This window comes from Pagrus major, chromosome 17 (genome assembly GCF_040436345.1).
Source record: "Pagrus major chromosome 17, Pma_NU_1.0".
NCBI lineage: Eukaryota > Metazoa > Chordata > Actinopteri > Spariformes > Sparidae > Pagrus > Pagrus major.
In genome coordinates this window covers 11,075,343-11,098,155 of record NC_133231.1, presented here as the reverse complement: position 1 = coordinate 11,098,155, position 22,813 = coordinate 11,075,343, and the positions used below count along the sequence as shown (strand labels likewise).

Sequence of the window (22,813 nt, the reverse complement as noted above, 5' to 3'; positions counted from 1 at the left end):
ACTTGGCTTTAAGTCACAGTCGAGTCACAGACGCAGCCTGCTAACAATGATGAGCACTGTATTATTGTGAAAATATGCCATAAAAATGTGTGGTAGACTATAACAAGAAGATTGAGCTCTTGTTTTAATCTCATGACTTGTTCTGTACCATATGAATGAAACTATTGTGGTTTCACAGAATCTAATCGTTTTTCTGGGAAGTAGAATTTGAGATGATGGTTAACTTTTGGCTCTGATTACAGCATTGCACAAGGCGGATCTGGCTTTATTATTAATAGGAAATTTACAGTAATCCAGTTTTTATGTGAAATACAATTTATCCTCTCCACGTAGGCCTACTAAGCTGTTGAGTTGTGGTGCAAATGTGTTGCGTAGTAAGAGGATGTGTACTTATTGAGCCTGTAGACAACCTGTGTATGTTTGAAAGACATTTTTCAATTAAACAGTTGAAGACTGCATCAAGATCCAAGGACTTGGGTTTGGCATCGTGCATGGATTGCCACAGTTAGACTTTGACAAGTAACACGTCACAGTATTGATTTGCTTGGGACACTTTGTTTGGCTTTAACTGAAGCATGTGCCTAATGTCACCTTGTGTTGGAAGTTTTAGAACTGTGTGTGGATGTTAAGCATATGTGTGTGTGTAAACATACACAGTGTGAGTATACATGCACTTGTCTGTGCATGTGTGTGTGTGTGTGTGTGTGTGTGTGTGTGTGCTGATTGTGGCTGTTGCTGGCATGACTAAGCTGTTGCTGGGAAGGAGCTGGGAGGACAGCCCTGTGAGTCATCACCACATCTCCTGGAACTGACTGTTCTCTCCACACCATTAGGACCGGGCCCAAAACTGACAGGCCTAGTGTGCACACACACAGTCTCACACACACACACACACACACACGCACACACACATAGGAAGACATATTGGAGCACAACAAACACCTGGTGTTACAAACCAGGTCCCTCACTGTTGAACTCATTTTAAAGAATCCCCTGTTGAGTTTCCAGTGCTGTGCATGCTGGCCGGGCTGCTGAACAAATACCCAACAAATGGTACATTGATTTTTATTCTCTTGGCCTAGAGTTCAATGAGATCAGTGACGGACTAAATAGGTTCTCCAAAACCCACAGCACTGACCAGAGCATGACTGTACTAAAGAGATGAGAGGGTTTAAAGCAATACTATCTTTCACTGGAACCTTAAACAGTACTGTCAAAATCTAATTAAAAGGGTTTGTTTACAGTAAATCCACCCACAGATCATTAAAGCTGTTTTATCAAGCCGCAAGTGGTTGTGGTCCGGGCTTGCGTTTGTATATTTGGCCTGTGTTTTCTGGTTTGTGTGTGTGTGTTTGGTGTCAGAATGAATTTTGAAACTAATGTAAATACTTCCTCTCCACGTTTTTTTTTTCCTTTTCTCCCATCTCTTGCTCGCTCTGCATCCTGTGCTTCCTTTCAAACAAATTCAGACAAATGGTGATATCAAAACATGAGGAAATGATTTGGTGTGTTATTTTTCTCTGTGCTTTCTCAGGTATCAAAAGTCTTTTAAGGTTTGTAGATTTAAGAAAAAATAAATAAGGCCTAAAAGTTAATGCATGGTGTGAGTAAAAACATAAAGATATTAACCATACACAACTTAAGGCCATTGGAAACCCATTGTTTTTGATGTTGAATTGTAACTAACAGTTGTTGACATTCTTAAAGGACAGTGATAACGCCCAGTACTGATGCTAAGATGTTCCTCTTTCCTCTCCCAGCTTGGCTCCACTCCATGCGGAGCTCCACAGTCACTGACCAGAAACCAGAAACTGAAACACCCGAGGAGGAGACCATGTCCTTGGGAAGCAGCAGCGGCGGAAGCAGCCTGCCCGACCAGGGTTACGCTGCCTCTGAGGGCATGGCAGAGGGCGAGGACTCAGGCTTGGTCAGCTCTCTATCTGACACCCAACCCACATCCCCAGATGGGAGTTTGTCTCTGGATGGGAGTAGCGGAGGTGGAGGAGAGAGACTGCTGGGACCAGTGCGGGACAATTCCAGTGACAGCGATGAGGGATGTGCCACCTGGGGATCAAGACACAGGTAGAGAGGAGGTCACGGAAATCACAAATAGAGAAAGTAGAAAGTGGCAGAGAGTAGAATGAAGTTGAAAAGCACTTACTGCATATTATATATTTAAATTTGTATTATTTGGCCATTGAGATGATAAAAGTCTCATTCAAGATGGTTAGCCACATTAAGACATCTGCTTCGGCCTCAAGAGAATACAAATGACTCAGTGTCTACCTTACTCATTTGTCTCGCTGGCAGTATGCTTCCCAGTATTTGCTTTTTGTACCTCAAATCTTCCCAGTTGCTGTCACCTTTTATTTTAAAATCCATTTTAATAGATCTTGGTTTCCTGGCAGGCGAGATAATGCTTGTGCCATTCAACTTGCAGTCGATTTGAGCCAACCTAACCACAGACGACTAACACCTGCATGAAGATGATCAGTTAAATTCTCGCATAAGGCGATCAAGTTCAGTATCACACTTGTATATTCACCTGAAGAGTGACCCGTCACTGTTTCAGCCAGCTATAGAAGTCTCTCCACAGTTTTTAACTGTGCCAGCAGTCATAACCAAGAGCAGTTCCGGCCATGTGTTAAATCTGAGTTGTTTCCAAAGCTGGCACCCTCAACTTTCAGTGCTGGGCTTTCATAGTTATGGTTCTAGGCCCGCTTTCAAAGGGCTTTGTGGAAAAATGAGTGCTGCCCCAGATCACTTTTCGCCTTTTAAGTTGTTGTGAAATGTGTATGGTAATGTGCCCAGACCAGGATTCTGGGATCGATGGTCTTCATCAGAGAAACTCTATGAATCCAGGGTCTGGCCTGATGTTTCTGGCCTCTTTGTATTCCAGGAAAGCACTGTAACCCCATTTTCTCAGAATCGTTGAGGAAAAGCGGACCAGTCCAAGTCTCTTAGAAGACAAATTCTATTTGGTTTGGCCTTCTTGTTGCAATTTGTTATGGCTAATATGCCAGTAACCCATGAGAATGCTCTGCTGAACCCTTGAAGAGAGTGAAGGAAGTTTAAACTGTGGTAATAATATCTTTACAGCTACATGTCTCAAAGCCAGCAGGCTCCAGTAAAAATAAAATTCAACTTTGAACAAGCCAAAATATTTAAAACGAACACATTTGTTTTCTCTCTTCTACTACTGAACTGTATTTAGCCTTTTGGTTTCTGTGGCAGATTAGTAACGGGAAGAGTGCTGGATTTAACAACAGCATCAAATAAGCAGTTCATAACAGCTGTTAGGTGGTGACTGTTAATAAAAATTATGGAGTCATGGGTAGTGCTGTATTATGGCTGTCCCCATGCGCTAAATTTCTTGTTTGCATTACAAATGTAATGAGACTGTGTGTGTGTGTGTTTTTACATGCGTATGTGTGCAGATGTCTTTATAACACAAATTTGGATGTACCATCCTCAGGCATAATGACATCGACCCACAGGCAAAGTCAGGCAGGTTAAAGGACAGCTATGAAGATGATTCAGAGCTCACAGCCCAGCTCCATCAGACTTTGGCTGATTTTGAAGCAAACCTTGCAGGTGAGGAGGCATGCCACGGATTAAACATAAGTTTAAACATTTCACTTTACTGTTATCTCCACTGACCACAAGTGACTGTTCCAAACTCAGTCAGTTTTGATAAGTTATAGCCATGGTAATATTCCTAAAAATCCAAATAAAAATGTGCCTAAAGAACCAAAGTATTATGTCTTTACCCCTTGATCTGTTCCCCTTTTCCAGACCACATAGATATAGTTTCAGTGAAGGAGACTCCCTATAACGTGTCCACAGACAGCAATGAGGTGCCAGTGTCTGTAGTGGACATGGATGTGCCAGTCACAGCCATAGATGAAGTACTGGAGGACTATGAGCATAACATTATAGAAAATGAGGCAAAGTCACTGACCAGGACTGAATCTGCTGGCAGCAAAGGTAAGAAGAACAGCATGGCTACGTTCAGTAGAGCATACAGAAGCTGACATGTCAACAGCTATTGTTACCTTTAGAGGCATTCATTCAGGCTCAATGGCATTAATACAAGACAGTTCAAAACTTTTATGTATCTCATTTATATTTTTGTTTTTGCGGCTACTCTATTCTTCTGTCTTACCACAGGTCCAGGCTTTGGTTGCCAGTCCAGTGTAGAGACACAAAACAAAAACAACAATGCTTGTACAGCTGCTGACAGTAATAAAAGCAGCAGTGAAAATACTACGCAGCCCAGTAAGTCAAAGGAGAAGAAGTCTAAAGGTGATAAAAAGGAAGAAAAGATACTAGAGACAAAAACAAAAGAGATCACTGACACCAACAGTGTGAAAAAGGATAAACAAAGAACAACATCAGCAGTGAAATCTAATGCTGACCTGCAGAAACACAGCAAGAGCACTGAGATCAAACCTGATCCTGTGAGAAGTAACACTATATCCATTCCAGAGAAGAAACCTGTTCTTCCACCAAACATTCAGAGAACAGTGTCTTCAGAAAGAGAAGAAGAGGTACACAGAGATAACCAAAATAACTCCAGCTCAAATGCTTCACATGGTAAAATCACACGCAATGTCACATCACGCTTCGGTATGAAAACGTTCACTGTGGTCCCACCCAAACCCTCCGTCTTTCAAGCTGCTACGGGAGTGCCAGCTGCCACATTAACTGACGGTGCCATTAGGATTGACGATCAAGGAAACATGGTGAGAGCGGGTGTCTGCCGGAACAAAGTTAGTGGCTCATCAGAGCTGGGAATTAATAACAGTGAGGGGTCTCAACTTGTTGGAAAAGCCAAAGCTTTTTGGTGCTCAAATGAGAGACAAGAAAGTGCTGTTGCCCAGAACAGAGGTCTCATTGATAAGACTAAGGAGAGCACAGATGGCCTGAAAAGTACTCCTACTGCAATCTCAGAAACTACAATGAAGACCAGTAACGTTGAGGACATGAAAATGATGCAGACTTCACTTAATAAACCTGCAGAGAGAGTCCAGCCTAAAGTGATCATTGAAGAAAAAGCTAAAGAACCAGCAAAAGACATCAAAGTTGCAAAAGAGGAGCGGGTAGAGGTGGAGAGCAAGATTTCAGTGTCCAAGCCAATTAATAAACCTACCCTTCCTCCTCCTATCCTTCCAGACCTGAGAAAAGACCTCTTCTTTCTCAAACCATCCAGAAGAACCTCAAGCCAATACGTGGCATCTGCCATCACTAAATACAGTAAGACCTCAGCTGCACCCAACTCTCATGTACCGGATTCCTCTGCCTCTTTGAGATCACAGACTGTTGGTTTCCAGAGATCAGGCCGGTCCATACAAGTGAATCCACACCAATCTTCCCAGTTATCTTTGTCAGATAATAAGGAGAATGAATCTGCTTTTAAATCCAACCCTCCTGGTCCGAAGAGGTCTATGAGCTTCCCAGAGTATGTGTCAGATAGCCAGAGGGATTTTGGAGAAGTGAGACCGGACAGGGGAGGATTTGGTAGTAGCGTTGGATCCATCAAAGGAAACTCTAATACACTGGAAACAGAAACAACCAAGAATAAGGGCTTTCAGTCCACTGGCCCCGCCCAAACAAATATGACCGCCAATAATGACAGAGATAATAGTGAACATATTCGGCCCAGAAGCTCCAGCCCTGCACAAAGGAGTCCTCCACATTTATTTGCCAAACCATCCACAATCCCCAAGACTGTGTCACAAGGCCAGACAAGTGTGAGTAAAACATGTAGTATAAATACTGTATTTCATGTTATGGCTCTCTTGAAAAACAAAGATTATAAATAATCTTTACAGCAAAATTGTTACTGTTAATGCAACTGTACTTATTACTCCACATCTTGTCCTCAGAACACGAGGGACATGCCCAAGGTAGCCACTAAACCAACACCTGATGCGAAACCACAACCTTCTGTGACAGTAGTAAACAGTGGTGTGACGCCTGCGCCTCCGCCCGTGACACTGTTTGGCCCAGTGAAAAAGTTCAGACCAGTCATTTGTAAATCTATTGAGAAAGATACGTCTCTGCACAGCAGCCTGATGGAGGCAATTCAGACAGGCGGAGGCAGGGACAGGCTCAAGAAGGTGAGATCAAGATAAACAAAGTGCAGTATTGTAGTAGCATCGACTCAACTACTGACTACCACTATGTGTTTAAATTCAGAACAGTCTTAATGATGGTGTTGTCTGGGAGAGGAAAAAGGGGATTTTGATTTTCTTTTAAATGTATTTTTAGATGACCACATCTAGTCCCAGCAGCATGACTAAAGCATCTTATGTTGAGGAGGAGAATGAGAGATCTGCTCTTCTGGCTGCTATTAGAGCTACGACCACCTCCGGACGGCTGAGGAAGGTAAAATACTCTCTTAGCTATTTACAGAATATCACTCCAGGTCTGTCAGTATCAGTGGGGGTGGTAGGAAGTTTAAACCTTACCTTTAAAAGTCTTAACAATGACTACATGTACATGCACACTAGTTTACCACTAATATGCAGAATACCATATTACAAAAGTACAAGAGTCGTGAACATATTACATTGAGATATTCTAAATTAGGCCTTATGCCTGTTACATATCTTTGTGACAAATATTTGATGACCACATTTGAGGGGTCATCGCAAATAATGCGTGTATATTGGCCGATGTATCAACTGAAATATGTCGGAATTGTGTTACTCCCTAATATCGGCATCGACCCCAAAAATCAAGTATTGGTTGGGCTCTAATGTAAACTTGTCAATGAGTCTTAAGTGGCCCCTTAAATGTATCCACTCTTATCCTCAAAGAAATGTTAATTCTATACTTTTTTACACATCAACAATACTACTTTTTAGCCAAGCTAAGACACTCGTGGTACCAAGAAGATGAATCCTAATCCCTTTGTTGAGTGCACTTTCCTTTTAGTATCAACTAGCAAATGTTAATGCTAATGCTCTAAACTAAGATGGTGAACATAAACATACCTTCTGAACATCAGAATTACAATTTTGTCATAGTGCTGACTTTAGCATTTAGTACAGCTTCACAGAGGGTGACTGTAAACTCTTAGACTTGTTCGACTCAAAGAGCAAAGACGCGTACTTCTTATGCAATTATGATTAGCATAAGGAGTATGTTTATAAGGATTTGTGAACTCTTTTAATTGTGAGCCACTTAGCAGCTCACACAAACATGTATGAACCAAGTTATGCAAGCATGGGTGTCTGTTTCCATCCCTCTGTGTTGACTGTGAGCTGTGGTTTGCTGTCATGTAAGGACGCATGTGGAATGAAAGGGGCAGAGAACGTGCTGCTGTAGCCGAAACATCTGCGGTTCTATTCTGGAAGTTCCTTACCAGAACTGGAATCTCAGGAATGCTGCATGCCTAAATCAGACTCAGAAACTTTGTGCCTCTTAAAAAAGAAAAAGTAGATAAATAAATAAAACACAATGGAAGTACAAAAATAAGCAAGATAAAATCATACAAATGTGAAAAACAGAAACTGCTGCAGACAGATTAGAACAGAAAAGAATTTGTGTGTGTGTGTCAGATGTTAGATACACTTGTGTGTTAGGTCTGGCGTTTGAGTTCAAATGCACTGATGTGAGAGCAGCTGGCCCCTGCCTCTGTTTATGTGTCTAGAGTTACCATTGTCCCACCTCTTTGTGTCCTCCAGACCAAATCTGAGGCTGCTGATGAGCTTGAGAAGTTCAGGAAGGCTTCTGAGGAGGAGAGCAGTGCAGGCCCTCCCCCCTCTCCCTCCTTTCCCTCTCCTCCTGTCTTTACCCCACCACCACCACCGCCAATGATTGCACCTCCACCTCCTCCCCCTGTCTTGCCCCAGGCTAAGCCGAGCACTGTGGCACATCCAAGTGCTAACGCCCCCATGAACCCTGCCTTGGCCAGGGAGGCTATGCTGGAGGCCATTCGCACTGGATCTGCTGCAGAGAGGCTAAAAAAGGTAAGAACACAGAAAAAACACCACTGTTGACACCACAGAGTCAAAGTTATTGCAGAACTTGGACACACCCTTTATCGACTCTGCATAATACCATTGGATTGTCAATTCTGCAGTTGCTTCAAGAAAATACAACTATGAGGGAAGAGTTAAACTCTTCATCACACATGTCCCTTTGGGTCAAATTGCAAACTGCAAAACAGGGAAATATACGTAAAATGATGAAGAAATTAGAAATAAAACAAAGCAGAAGCAAATAAAAATTTAGCATTGTAACAGCAACTGATGAATATCTTAATGATAGGATTTTTTAGTTTTTTTCATGAGTTCTGGTTCACAGAACGACATAATTTCACCCAGAGAGACTATTATCAAGGAAAAGAGAGACTGTCATAAAAAATGGGCAGAGACAAAGCAGAGTGAGGCAAGAAAGCCAGAGACAGCAACAGAAAAGCATATGATTTGAAGTAGCGTCCTCTCTTCACATCTTCGGTCTGGTTTCTCACGTCTCGCCTCGTTGGAAGACATCATTGGCAGAACAAAGCCCTCCTGTGGTGCAGCAGCCGGGAAACTGGAAATGAATTGCAGATTGTAACACATTCGCAGATTCATCTGACAGCCATACTGTACCGCTGTGAGAATATTTCTAAGAAGATAAAGTTCAATTTCAGGTCAGCAGCTGTGTGAAATTACAGTTGCCAGAAGCATTTTTTTTTTTTTTTGCATTATTATTTTCCCGTCATTTCAATCAGACAGAAACAACTGCAGAGCTTTAAAAGTTTAAGGAGGAGAGAAGTAGTCAAAGAATTCTTGACCTCATCTGTTTTCAGTTCTGATGAAGTAAAAAGTTAAATAATAAAATCTTTTGAGTTTGGGTGTTTTTTCAGTCGTTGGGTTAGACACCAACGGACCTTATATATTCTTCTCTTCATGCCAAGAACTATTACTTGTGTTGTTACTGAAGAGGGGAACTGCAAACATGACGTGTTGTGTCTCTGTTAAATAGGTCGCTGTGCCCAAAAAGACCGTCAAAGTGAACGGCAGACTGGGAACAATCCAAGCAAGCTCCTCAACGCTCCCTCAGCAGTAGGAGGGGAAGCCCACATCACCACAACGAGGAGTCATTTATCAAGTTTAATTTCAGTTTTGTTTTTTGCCATTGTGCTTTTGCAACAGACGTTTGGAAAAGTGGTCTGAGTCACATTTTGAGTAAATGTTGTTTGAACTTATTCTGACGAATTATGAAAAAAAAATAGAGGATACAGAATGATTTCTACACGCTACCAAGAAAAAACTGATCAAAAGGGGGCTCCACAGCTCTGACCACCAGTCTGGGACCTTGTGCTTAACCTAATGCACTAATGCTTAAAGACTGTAGTATAAAAGCAGAATGATTTGTACATTTATTCTTGCAAAGGGATATGTTGCTCTCTTAGTAGCCAAACACCAGTAGCATCTGTCTGATAAAGGTGTCACAGGTGAAAAGGTTTGCAGTTAATTCTACTCATGATATCAGATCTCTCAGTAAGCTTCTAACAGTTTCTTGCTGGGAAAAGTCCATCCTGTGTCCATCTTTATAACATATTGCTGTTCCTAAACATATCTTGCCATCTGTACTTGAATTCAGTAGTTTTAACTGGAAATTTGTACAAAAATGTGTGCCAATGAAAGCAAATATAGATGGTTTATGCTACTTTAGATCTTTCTTTTTTTTTTTTTTTGCTCTGATTTTTTTAAGTTATGGATGCCTTATACTGTTGCTCAGTCAGTGTTATGTGTATGGTGTTTGATGTAAAAGTTCTATATGGGGTGCAATAAGTTGGATATGATGATGTTTCCAGATTTGAACTACTTCATATTTGTTTAACAAATTAAGATAACACTTCGGATTGATCCATTGACAATGTCTGATTTTTTTAAGGTGTAATATTTAATCAAGATCTGGTCCGTGATGCCAACTTCTGCAGTTCTTGGTTCTGAGGAGGAGTAAGATGGTGGTGACAGACTCGTGCCTGTTTGCTCAATGTGCTCCTGTTTTAGTTTCTAACTTTCATTTGTGCTGCTGTTAATTAAAGATCTAAAGACATTGTTATACGTGATCGATGCCCTGCAGAGACTTATACTTGTACAGTAGAGATATGACTGACCATGCCTTTGATGTTTGATTATATTGGAGATGAACCTCTCTTTTCCTGGTCATCTCAATATTTTTGAAGCACTGTTATTAAAGTATATCAATGGTGGATGCCACCAGGAGCAAAGAGCTTATTTTATTAATCAACTAGTCACTACGATTAAGTAGTGTTTAATACAAACAAGCAGTTGTAGGAAAGCAGTTGTTTAGTTTATCAGTGGCCTTGATTTAGGTAAGTGTTATTGTGTCTGCTCCTCTGTAGGTGAAGTTTACAGTGTGGAGGAGTTATGGCTAGAAGGAGATTGGACCTCTGCCATTAAATGGTATGGTTATGAATAAAGTAGCCTAATCATCTTTCGCATATTCAGGTGTAAACGCTTGCTGCTGTGGATTGTCAGATTAATCTGAGTAAAGGGAGTTTAGATTTATTTTAATTTATGCTCAGTTTCATCACTTGCTCAATATTTTACTGTTGTATGTTTTATCCAGAGAGTGAAACCCTAAGAGCTTTTCTGTTTGTTTTTTTCCCCTCAGCTTAGAAAGGGTTGCTTCACTTCTGCTTCCACACACAATAGCCTGCAGCACATTGTAGCATTGTATATTTTGTAAACTAAAGAGAGTATCTTCAGCGAGAAAGATTTGATTAAACTCTTTGATAGAGAGCCGTTTCACTGATAGTGTGAACATTTTATAAGCTATTGCTTTATAAGTTTTAAGTGCACATTGTGTTTGTTTTTTTTCTTGGGAAGGTTGCACAACTGTTTTTGTCTACCTAATTTTTGATTCAATAAATCATTTTGTAATCAAGTGAAAACTGACTTGCAGCTGACATTCCTGTGTTTTCACCTTATTTACCCCTGAAATTTGCATTTTCACCTCTCAAATTAGACAAATGTTCAGCAGATGGTAGTGTGAACCTTGCCCTGGAAAGCATCACTCTGATGTGCCCTTGCCATTCCCAGCACTGTGGCTGCCTGTAGACTGTGGTCATCCTGCTGTCCTTATGAAATATATTGCAACCTCTCTCTCTCTCTCTCTCCTTTCCTGCCACACCACAGATGAGCTACTATTCCGGGCAGCAGCTCATGGCCCTGACTCATCACCATGTGGTCACACAAAATGACTCTCACAGAACTTGAACCTAACCTGCATTCCTGATTCCTGAAACACAAGTCATTGTGCCCTTCCATCTTTTCCCTAGAAGCAACTGAACGCTGCAAATATCCACACGAGTCGCAACATTAAGTGTTTAGTAGAGAAATCTCAGGTGACTTGTCATAAACCTGCACGCGTTTTACTGACTCACTCAATCGCAAACAAATACTAGTTCCATCTTCTTTTGAGTGCAAGGTGTTCCCAAATTGCTGCACTCTCATGGTCTCATTTTCACAGATCTTACTGACCAGTGTAGAGTGATGTTAAGTCAGTTTTAGCAGTGGAATAAGTCGGAGTGCATATCTTGGCTCTGTTGGCCAGAGAAGAATTCCCGCAGTGGACCACAGGCTCTTTTGTGGGTCAGAGTCCATGCTCACTCTACAGCCATTCTAATCTGCCTTACAAATCTCTGAAGGGCGTGTGTGTGGGTGGGTGTGAGTGGTATTTTTGTTGTGAGTATGGTACTGAGCTTGTGCCTGTGTTATGGTTCCAAACCATTCTAACCATACCGGCAACGTCAACAACCCCTGAATCAAGAATTACCAGAACATCGCACCACAAAATACAGATAATAAAAACAGAAATGAATCCTTTTAGGTTTGGCTCTGCGCCTTCACCAACCTTACTGGTGAGTGTTTATTTGTTGCCATAACAGTTTCACATGGAAACCTAACCTAACTAATAAAATTTCGATCATTTAATCGTACTTTGGATCACAACAGACACTTAAATGTGGCTTTTTTACGCCAAGTTGAGTAATAAATTGAGAAAGTGTTGAGCTCCTTCTATGGCATACTCATACTCACTGTGAGACTCTTTAGTGAGAGCCATCCACCAACTGCCTCGGCTTATGTTACACAGCTTTGTTAGTCTTGCCCGGCCGATTTATGAGTGATGGACAGCCACAGCGACTATCAGCAGGGGTTTGTATTGACTTTGTTTTCTAATGTTGGCTAGTCTACCCTGTATCTTATCAATCAATCTGCACAAAGGGCCTGTGTGATGCTGAATGTCTGATGAGGTGGAATCAACATAATGTGTGTGTAGTTTATGTCTCAGTGCCAGTCTCACAGGATGAATGCATTAACACCAATATGACTGACATGATGTTTATTTGTATGTCAGCCTGTGTGTGGGGTGATGGCTGCACAATGTCTGCTCTTTTGAGTGTATTTCAGTTTATACACTGGGGAGACACAGTGTGAGCACCCTGTTGTCCTGATCCAGACACACACATACACACACAGCTCAGGACTGATGACCTCTTGCACTTCAGACTCCCATGGTGTTTTCCCTCCAGTGAAGCTGAAATATCACAGGCAGTGTGAAAAATGAACTGTCATGTATGTGACAGTGCTGTTGGGTTTAATTCAAGTCAATGCCTGTGGTGCATGTCATTCCTCCGGGCTCTGTACAGGTGGTGGAAATCCTCGTACTTGAAATTGTAACCGTATTGCTTTTATTGTAGATGGTTTTATATTGGCTCAGCCAGGTTATTTAAGAGGCCAAGTCTACTTTCATATGGGTGATACATTTCTGTATTTTCTCTTTAATTTTTCCACCCTTCTGTAGAATGCTATCGCAATTAAACAAGCATATTTTGACTGTTTATAGCACAACAACAGCTGATTTAATGTGATGAGGTGAAATAATCATTTTGAGTGTATATATGTAAACAAGTACGTAATAAACATAGATGTAAATTTGGATGGGAAACCTTGAAAATACTCAAGAAGTGCTTGAATTTGACTATGGAAAAGCTGTAGGAACGCTGCTCCTCTGAAATGTTTTATTAACCTCTACATGTTTTAAGCTACTTATCAGTAACACATGAGCTGAATGCACACCTCTTGATGTTGCTCTCAGTCACATAAACATCAGAAGGTCTTATGCAATACCCTTTACAAGGCTCAGAGGGATAAACACAACCAGGAAGGTGACTGTGGTGCAATGAGATTTGAACCCCAGTTGAGCAATAAACATACCTCACAGCCACCAGTGTTTTAATTTCTGATCGTGCTTGTCGGAGCAGAGCGTCTAATTAAAAGTGAAGCGTTGTCACACAGTACATCATAACAGAAGACTTGCAATGTCGCCACCTTGGTTTACAATTTCAGTCCTGAGGTAATAGCCTGTCTAACAGCAAGTTAACACATACAGTAATTCACCCTATTTATTAAAAACATTTACTGTACATACATGTGGGTTTTTTTTAAAGGTATAGAGGTATAATCAGTCGGCAAGAATGAGGGAACAGAAAGTTTTCTAATTATTATATACTATTAAGTTTGGCAACATGTTATAATAACCAAAAATTAAGGAATGGTACATTTAGAATTAATTAACCTTAAGTTGATAGATATTTAACTGTAAACAAGCAACAAAATGCTTTAGTTTAGTTTAAAAGTTTATGAACATCACTTGCAACTCTTTCATTGTTTGTTGCTGTTGTGAAATAACTACCATCTAAAGTTTAATTAGCGGTACAGTTACCATTTTATAATGATGCTTATTAAAAAGTGTGATCGTAACTTTTAACTGGGGGAAAACTTTATTGGTTGTTGTTTGATAACACAGTATTTACAATGCAACAGATTCATAGAAAGACAAAAGTGTAGCCTATTAAATGTTTAAAGTCCAAACTGAGGCATGGAATGCAGTCATTTAAATGTTTATATTGATGCTGTGAATACATTAAGAGCTGGTTGAGGTTTCTAAGGCACTTTATAAGGGTAAGAGAGAAATCAATTGCGGTTGAGCAGCTCCTTGCTTTTTCTTCAAAACAATTTTTAAAGGGCTTTTTCAAGACAACCCAACAACTCGAACATGTAACCTGTGACGAAACATGCATGGTCACACGCTCTGCAACCCATTTTATTCACACAAAGCTCTGTGTGTTTATAGCAGCACCCACTGAAAAGACAGCTCTTCAAAAAAAAGAGCGGAATCCCGTGAACACGCCCTTATTCCCATAAGACGTGAACGCCGCATTAATCACCCCTCGCTCGTGGGCGTGGTCTCGCCTGAAGAGGAGGAGTTGTTTGTGTGCGTGAGTGTATGTGTGTGTGTTTGTGTGCGTGTTATGTGTGTGTGTCCTCCCCGGCCGCATGAGATGAGCTGCCTGCAGTCTTTGCGGCCACTGTTTTCGCCTCCTCCTCCTCCTTCTCCTCCTCCTCCTCCTCCTCCTCCACCTCCTCTCCTTGCCTCTGTCTATCTGTCCAGTCCGGGAATGTTGACCACCGTGGCCTGATCCGCTGCTGCCGACTGTCCCTTCATCTCCACTGCCACTCTCCGTGTTTGTCTCTGACGGCCGTAGTCTTCCTCCAACTGATCCGGCTGTGAGGTGAGTGCATGTTGCCGGGATGAAGACGCCGTTCTCGCGCTTCATCGGTGTGTGTGTCTCTCTCTCTCTCTCTCTCTGTGTGTATTAAAAGTCCACGGGGAGTGGGCAGCGAGCGCGTGTACTAAAAGTTTAATGTGCAGGGGTGATGACACGCGCTGTTCTGCGGGTCGGAACACATGTGCGCACTGCGCGTACCCGTCTAGCGGGACCTGGGTCCGCGCTCTCCTCTGTGACAACCACTCATTGAACTCTGAGGACAAGTTTATTGTTGCAGTCGAGTCTGAATTAACTTGTATGTTTTTGGTCTCCTCGTGGAAAGGGTTTCCGCCGCGCACTGTTCCGGGGTTCGCACGCGTGCACTTTCCTGAACCTTTCCCAATAGTTACTGATCGGAGTCTGTCTCCGAACAGTATTTTGATCCCAACAGCCTGCCTTGTTTACAATTGCGTAACAGCAGTCTACAGTGGCCCATAGCCTACTTTCTATCCAGTAGGACTCCAGCTCCCGGCGTTGCGCCCCCACCCCACCCACCCCACCCTCCCCACCGCAACTCAATTCTGTGAGAGTTTCGCCAGTCTCGCCTTATCGCCTTATCCTTTTGGCAGCATTTGCTTTGGGGGTGGGGAGGGGGAGAAAGAGGCGTTTTCCCATGGATACTCATGTAGCCCCACTGCAGTGGTTCCCAAAGTGAGCTGCGAGGACCCCTAGGGGGTCTTTGGGTGGGTTCCAGGAGGTCCCAAGTAAGTTGTGTCTGAGCCATAAGGGCTTAACACAATAAAGAGGAAGAAGTTTCTGATCATGGAGCAGGACAGTAAAAAGTGTTATCAGTGCACTTGTTAAGCAAGTCTGTATCAGTGTAGCAGCAAAAGTGCTCCCAGAGGGAGTGTGCTGGGAAAGTCTTATCAAATTGGGCTGCATGATGTGAAAATCTTCAGGAATCCCTCGCCTATTCATTCATCCTCAAGCCTGCAAGAAATGCAGCTTTTACCCCAACACTGTAACTGTAGATGCACCGCTCTGATCTCTATTGTACACTGCTTTGTGACATTCAGTTTAAAAGCCCACAGCAGCTTATATCATCACGTCAATGATACAGTATTTTGCCTCGGTTATACAATGCTTTAAGAGGCTGCGCTTAATGATGGTGAGGGTAAGTGAGGAGGAGAGAGCCTGATCATTATCTAATCTAACTTAATGTGGAAACGTCTTGACAAAGCAGCTCTTCATAGATGGTCTAATCCTCCATGTCATGTGGGCAGTCTTCCAAATCAATTTCTTTATTGGCTGCATGTGGTCTCTGCAGAAAGTTGCATAAGCACCCAAATTTATGATTCTGGGAGCTATCGACGTTGGCCCGTGTGTCCTGAATGTAGATGAGAGCTCTCACTGGGAACGTGGAGCTAGACTGGACTGATGCACGTGACAAGACCTTTGTAGGTACTGTCAGTGCACATTTTCAAGGGAAAAACCTGTTGAAATCTTGAGATAACAGTCTCTCCTGTTCAGTAATGTAAGATAGGCCTAGATTTGGGTTTGTCAGCTGCACAGGCAGAGCTATTGATCCTCCATTACCACAGGTGGAACCTGTGTGATAAAGGAAACACTGGATAAAACCTAAGCATGCCTTGATACTGTATCTGATGGTTTTGAGTACATGTAAGGTTAATTTATACTTGATGAATTAAAATCCTGTATGCTTAAATGTAAATGTATCTTGCCAACCTTTAATATTTCACTCAACTTGGCAACACTGGAGCTCTCACATACTGCACATATGCATGGCCCTCTGCATGTTAGCCTCTAAAGTGTGGTTGAATGTGAAGTAGCGTGATCACGTGGCTGCCGCTGCCACATTCAGTCCAAAACATGCTATAGTTGTCTCTCTTCAAGCACGTGATTTTTCTGACATGCTCCCATTCATAACCAAAAGAGGATTTCTCTTTTCCTTGCCCCTGCCCATTATTTCCTGCTTTCTTTCATTTAATTATGTTGTGGTCACATCTCTGTGCACATGGCAACCGCTCTAGCTGTGGTTTCTTTCACCCCCTCAGCCCCAGTCCTGCTATTTCAAGTCCATGCTCAGTAAGCACAGGCATGACGGGGCATGAACTCTGCAAGACGACAGGCTGCCAGAAGGCTGCTGACTGCACATAATTATACTTAGAATAAGCTATACTCAACTTGCTCTTCAGACTTGTGTGTTTTTGTTTTTGGAGAATCTGAAATGCACTTTGGTTCTGCTGCTCATACTCCCTTGGCTTTTGATTGAAATACTGCATGCTTGGCAATAATCACCCCAGAGATTTGTTGCATAACCAAAACCTGAGCCTCATTTTTAAACTTGAGCACTTTTCTTGATTTACAAATGCACATGAGTTTGTGTGCATATAGTTTCAGCTGCCATCCGTAGGGGAAAAAACATATCCTATTAGCTGTATTGGTGGTATAAGAGCTTGTGGTCGTGCTCTAGACAGCATTCCATTGGGACTTGCGTCAGCCAGCAGTCATTCAGCACTGGTTAGTCTAGGCTTATGCACTGTTAATACCCCCTCCCTGATGTCATGACACCATTAACCCAAACCTGCAGGGGGACCTCAGCACAGTTCATGTCAGTTGACTGACTCTGCCTGGAGCTAAAAGCAAAGCAACTTCACCTTCTGATCCAAAAAGCTCAGCTGAGCTGTCAGTGGTCAAAGAAGAGAGAGACTGCTATCTGTTTTTTTTGGCTAAAGTTTGTACTAAGTTGCATAATCGGGCATAATTTCTAGATACTCCTCTGTTAGGGTTGGGGTTAGTGTTCTACATTGGCTTCAGTCCCCATACATGGCCTCAAAGCAAGCTACAAACCTTTGCATTCGGGCTGTAAAAATTGCTTCTTAACCACAAGTTAACAGTTCCCATGACTAATGTGACCACTTACTGTTGACAGCACAGCCCAATTAATGTTTTATGTACCTGGTATCTCAGCTATAACAGCTGAGTAATCATGTTCTGCTTTGTAAGGAGTCATTTCTAAGAACTCAAACCGTTGCCAGAGGAAAAACTCTGCGGTATTATTCTTCTCTCTCCTCCTCCATACTGTAAATACGGACCTGTACAAACCTGATTCTCACCGCTTTCCACTTGTGACCTAAGGTGATGCAATGCTTGCTTGTCTAACCACCAAAGTGTACAGTGGATTGGGTTTCTCACTGTCTGGTGTTGGTCCAAATGTGGCTGAAACCCAAGCCTGCGTGAGAGGCAAGAATGTTGCCTTTATTCTGTAGGTAACTGAACACCTGAGGGACCACATGCTCGCTCGGGTGGGCGCAGGTAATGTGGTGTGGATGCACGGGGATGTGTCGGACGAAATGATCTCTCTAATGCATATGTGCACCATTTTTCCCCCCTTGCTCTCGTGTTCCGTTGCTTTTATTCCTACATGTCTGTCGTCTCTCAGTTTATCTCCGTGTCTTTGTCCATCTGTCTACTCCATTGTCTTCCCCACAGTCTCTTTCTTTAGCTAGCCCCTCTCTCCTGGTTTTACTGCCTTTATCTCTGTCCCCCTCAGTTGATCTCTGTCTCACCGTACCAGCTGAAATCTGCAATGCAAAATCAAAACAAACCATGGTTAGTTGGCTTTGGTCGATGTACCGTACGACTAAAAACAAAAAGAGCCCTTTTCCCCTCCGAGAAACATTTCCCAGTGTGAAACCTCAGAACAATACAGCCATTTTTCTCTTCTTGTATTATAGCACTGCTATGCCCTAAACCGCATTCTGATGCCCTGTCATGCTCTGGTTAAGGCATTTTAGACAATGGATGCATGTATTTTGCTGTACATAATTGCATTTTTTGTGCCCTCTGGTTTTCTAGTATTATATTCGGACTTACAAACGATCAGGGCTTGTAGTGGTGTACTCTGGTACTTAGAAATGGGACTTAAGTTAAGTCCCTCTTAATATGATTTTTTCAGTTTGTTAGCATTCCTAAGAGCGAGTAAAACAAATCCTGTTCTCATTTTCTCTCAAGGGGACACATAGAACGCCATCGTTTCCTTAAACAAATTGAACATTTTACTGGCAAGGTCAGTTTTATTTGGTTACATGTTTGCTTTAGTTGTGGATGATAGTGATGGCCCTTGCACAGACCTGATTATAGTTTCATCAGCTTCATGTAGACAGTTTTGTGTATTTTACAGCATCAGTCAGTTACACAAGTTACATGCTACCAACAGGTGTAGTAAAGATGGTATCAAGAGGAGGCAAATCCATCCAACGTAGCCCTCTGGGGCCACCATTACAGCCAACTTGTGCACAAGCACAATCGCTCCCAAGCTCCGTCCATTCATCTTTGCCATTGCATAAGACCAGTCCTCCCAAGCAGCCCAATGAAATCCTCATCCAATTAGGCACTGTCCACGTTTCCAAAAGGCCTTTCTCTCATAGACTGGTGCTATTCAGCCTCCCCCGGTATGACATCAGGCCATCTCTTATAGCCCCACTTTACGCTGCTGCTCTCAAATAATGAAAGCTGCCAATTAATGACTAATCAACATGTGCAACAAGCACATCCAGTGAGAAGTGACTACCATCTAATCTGTTGATTAAAACAGAAGACAGAGATGCTCTGTTCAACTCTCTCTACCCGTCTTTCAGCGTCGCATTGCTGCAGAAAACAACAGCCAGCTCACACACACACCCACAAGCCTGAAAGCTGATTGGAATCATTTGCAATTTTCATTTTTAGTTAGTGGAATATAAAGTTTTGACCAGTCCGCAGTGTAAAACCATGCTCTGCCTACAGTAAATTCTAACACTTAACCATTTTTAAACTCTTTATTAAATGATTTACAGTCGTATGAGGACAAAATTCTGTCCAGATTTTCCTTTTTTGTAATGTAAGAAATTGTATATACTATTTTCATGTTAAAGCTCAATATAATTTGTAAGTTAAAATACAACATGTTCATGGTTTTCTACAGAGGTAAAGGCTGGTGGGAATCAGAGGGGGGGATCTCCAGCCCACAACAACACAATACAACAGAGCAGGCCACTTATCTTTGCAGCCATACCACTCCCTGTCTCACATACATTACATTTCTATGGGTCGCCCCACCATGGGAAGTTTTGATGCCTCACAGCATCAAGCTAAATACTCTCACTTAAGGCGTCTGGCTAGTTTAAACATATACAGTACAATAATTAACCTCGCCTCTCTAGGGGTGGGGTTACGGTAACTACATTCACTTCAATGGGCTCTCCACAAGTCCCCAGACACTGAGCTGGATACGTGCCAATTCTTGAATTAAGATGCTGTTTATGTTCTGGGCTGGAGCGGTGCAGGATGAGGGTAGGGGTCGGACAGGGGGGCTGGCGCTGGGCGAGGGGTTTGGAGGAGAGGGAGGTGGCCGGGGCGTTGCAGTGTAGCATGGGTTAACGAGGTTTGGAGGCTTGGGTGAGTTTGGCGGGTGTGGTACTTGAGAGAGGGGTGTGACCAGTGTCAGGGACCTGTAGCATTTCTTTGTTTTACTAATCCTCACTTGGAAATCTGGGTTTAATAGGATGGATTATTTATTCTGCATCATTAATTGAGAAACAATACATTGTGGTAGTCTTTAGTCAGACTTGTCCTGTGAGCCCAGTCTTCTGGTCACGGCATGAAATGGTAGGATAGATAGGTAAACCTTTAAAATGTGCAACAACAGATATTTTGGCCACCAGGCCATCCTGTATCATCCTTAACAGCTCATTTATAACAATAATAATAATACATTGTATTTATATAGCGCTTTCACCTGAGAATTGTCTTAGAGGACAGGCTGCTTTCACCAGGCTATGGGCGTGTGACTAAAAATGCATCAAATTTATAGCTGGAGTTGCACAGGGTCATAAGCACCAGCTGCCTGCCAAATAGCCATCTGCCTAATGGAGAGACCTTTACCTCAGCCCACTTTTAACATCAACACACTTTTCTCTTGGTCAAGACATGTCACTCGTACGGTTGAACTCAGCAATTACCATAGTTTATTCCTGTTATCTCAGGTCAGTTCTCCTTATGGTCGCAATCATTCTTTAACCTGCTACTTTTCACACCGGTCAAGCCACTCCGAAATTTTGGGGAACCTCCTGGACACTCGTCAATAGACGTATGGCAAACTCTGGTGTAGAAGTCAATTTCTGTTTGTTTTTTTTGTTGATTCACTGCCAAGTGAAACTGTTAAAGGAATTACTACAAACCCAGATAGTATCAGTGTTTCCCACACGTAGACTTTACTTGGGCAGGCTGCCCAGGTATAGTCACAGCCACCCAGGTATATTTGGCAACCAATTTAGTATTTTTTTCTTTTACAGTCTTCCCTTGCTCTAGACATTTACTCATGCTCTGCAGAGACCAGACACACTAGAAAAAGAGATGCGCTCAGTGATCGCACTGATTGTAAAATTGAATGTAGCCCATCTTATGCTGTTGTTGTGTCAAAGCTCTCAAATGTCATTCGTTACCAGAAAGACGCCAGACTGACCAACCCAAAGCGTCAGCATTTGATGAGTTGGGACTCAATAATCAACTATCTTACTATCTCAAATTGGATCTACCAACCCAGATAGTACAATAAGATATCAGTGTGTCTGCCCAGGTAATGACGCTTTGGGTTGGTGGCTGGCCAGACCGACCAACCCAAAGTGTCAGTATTTGATGAATTGGGAATGAGACTTGGAACTTTAACAAAAAGCATCATCCACATGCGCCTCACCTGCTTTTGTGAAAGCTGAATCACAGGTTGTTTTTTGTGTGTTTTTGGTTGGTGCCTTCCCCCCACATCGCTCTGTGGAAAACACTGGATGTATTGTAATACAGGGGCACCCTATATACACTCACTACTCCCTCTGGGTGCAGCAGTGGCTCTCTGAGGCCTTTGCCACCTCCACATATGAAAATGTGCGCGGCTGCTGATCATTCGGCTTAACCTTGTGTGAATGTGTAAATGCACCTTCTTCCAGTAAACTATATGCAACCTTCCAGAAAAACACTCACATCAAGTGCAGTATCACAGTAATAAAAGATTATACATTTAAATTTTACATTAGGTAACAACCGACAACCCTAATCCAAACAGCCACACTATCACTGAGGCGCCAATGTCTTATTTTAAAGCATCTTCTTTATATCTGCCCCAATGGGGAATTACATTAACTGTCACAGAAACAAGACATGATCCATAATGTTCCATCCGCTTTACTGAAGCTGATTCTCTTATTTCCAATTATTCTTTTCAAATCAGGATTTATGAACATTTCTTACTAAACAGCTTAGCATCTGTGGTAGCAATTCTCATAAAACTGTCCATATAGATCACACAAATGTTCCCTGTGAGATGGGCCAGACGGATTTTTAATACAAAACGAGTGGTCTGAGGGTTTCAGAATCTCGATGGGATTGTGAGTATGTGGTAATGGTCAGAAAACCTGCAGGAGCGGTTGGGTGCAAAATGGGAACAGTCTTGAGCAGAAACTACCCCAGGGTGTAGCAGATAAAACACTGTTCCCTGACACCACCTGACCCCAAGAGGCATAAAAAAGTCCCCATTTGACCTTATGATACCTGAGTAGGAGGCTTACAAATAGTGTCTGTATGTGTGCGATTTTGTTATGTATGGACACACACACACATTCTGCCATATGTTCCTCACTTTCTCTCCTCACCAACACCCTATCCCCGGCTGGCCCACAAATCAATGCATGCCATTTCACGAGGTTGCGGTTCGCTATATTGCACATGTTTTTTCACTCCATACCCTGTATGGAAAGAATGTGCTCTGTGCATTCCAAAGATGACTGAGCAGAGCTGAACAGCCCTGTGTTAAGCTGTGTCCAGTCCAATCAGCTGAAGTCAAGTTGACTGAGATGAACACATTTTACAATTATATACACAGGCAAAGTAGTTGACACAGCTGCACAGCTGAGCTGCACAGATGCTGCCGTTGAGCTCTGTGGAGTTTTTGGTTCATGGTTCCGTGTGAACGTGGTTTAAATAGCTCCAAATGTAACCAGAAAGGCATTTCACTGAGTTATTTTGTTGTATATTTGATATGTTTGAAAAAAAAGGTCTACAGCCTGATTTGTCCAATTCGACAATGAATAGCTCATCACTCAGATTTGCTATTTTTGCCAAAAGGCCCAGACTGGAGACACGTGACCATAGTATCCATATCAGTAACTCCACATT

At 42.3% G+C, this 22,813-nt stretch overlaps 2 protein-coding genes across 10 annotated transcripts in view; both read left to right on the top strand.

Moving 5' to 3' along the window:
* Positions 1-10,928, top strand: part of cobl (cordon-bleu WH2 repeat protein) — a 47,062-nt gene extending 36,134 nt beyond the window's left edge. For all 4 annotated transcript variants that reach the window (XM_073485953.1, XM_073485954.1, XM_073485955.1 and 1 more), the window contains 8 exons: positions 1,761-2,082; positions 3,476-3,594; positions 3,796-3,987; positions 4,171-5,753; positions 5,889-6,122; positions 6,274-6,390; positions 7,695-7,979; positions 8,983-10,928. In XM_073485953.1, the coding sequence (XP_073342054.1) occupies positions 1,761-2,082; positions 3,476-3,594; positions 3,796-3,987; positions 4,171-5,753; positions 5,889-6,122; positions 6,274-6,390; positions 7,695-7,979; positions 8,983-9,066 (2,936 nt within the window). In that variant the 3' untranslated portion in view covers positions 9,067-10,928. The remainder of the gene's footprint in view (positions 1-1,760; positions 2,083-3,475; positions 3,595-3,795; positions 3,988-4,170; positions 5,754-5,888; positions 6,123-6,273; positions 6,391-7,694; positions 7,980-8,982) is intronic.
* Positions 10,929-14,394: 3,466 nt separating this feature from the next.
* Positions 14,395-22,813, top strand: part of grb10b (growth factor receptor-bound protein 10b) — a 72,809-nt gene continuing 64,390 nt past the window's right edge. For all 6 annotated transcript variants that reach the window (XM_073485073.1, XM_073485070.1, XM_073485074.1 and 3 more), the window contains exon 1: positions 14,395-14,608. The gene's annotated coding sequence lies outside the window, so the exon portion shown is untranslated. The remainder of the gene's footprint in view (positions 14,609-22,813) is intronic.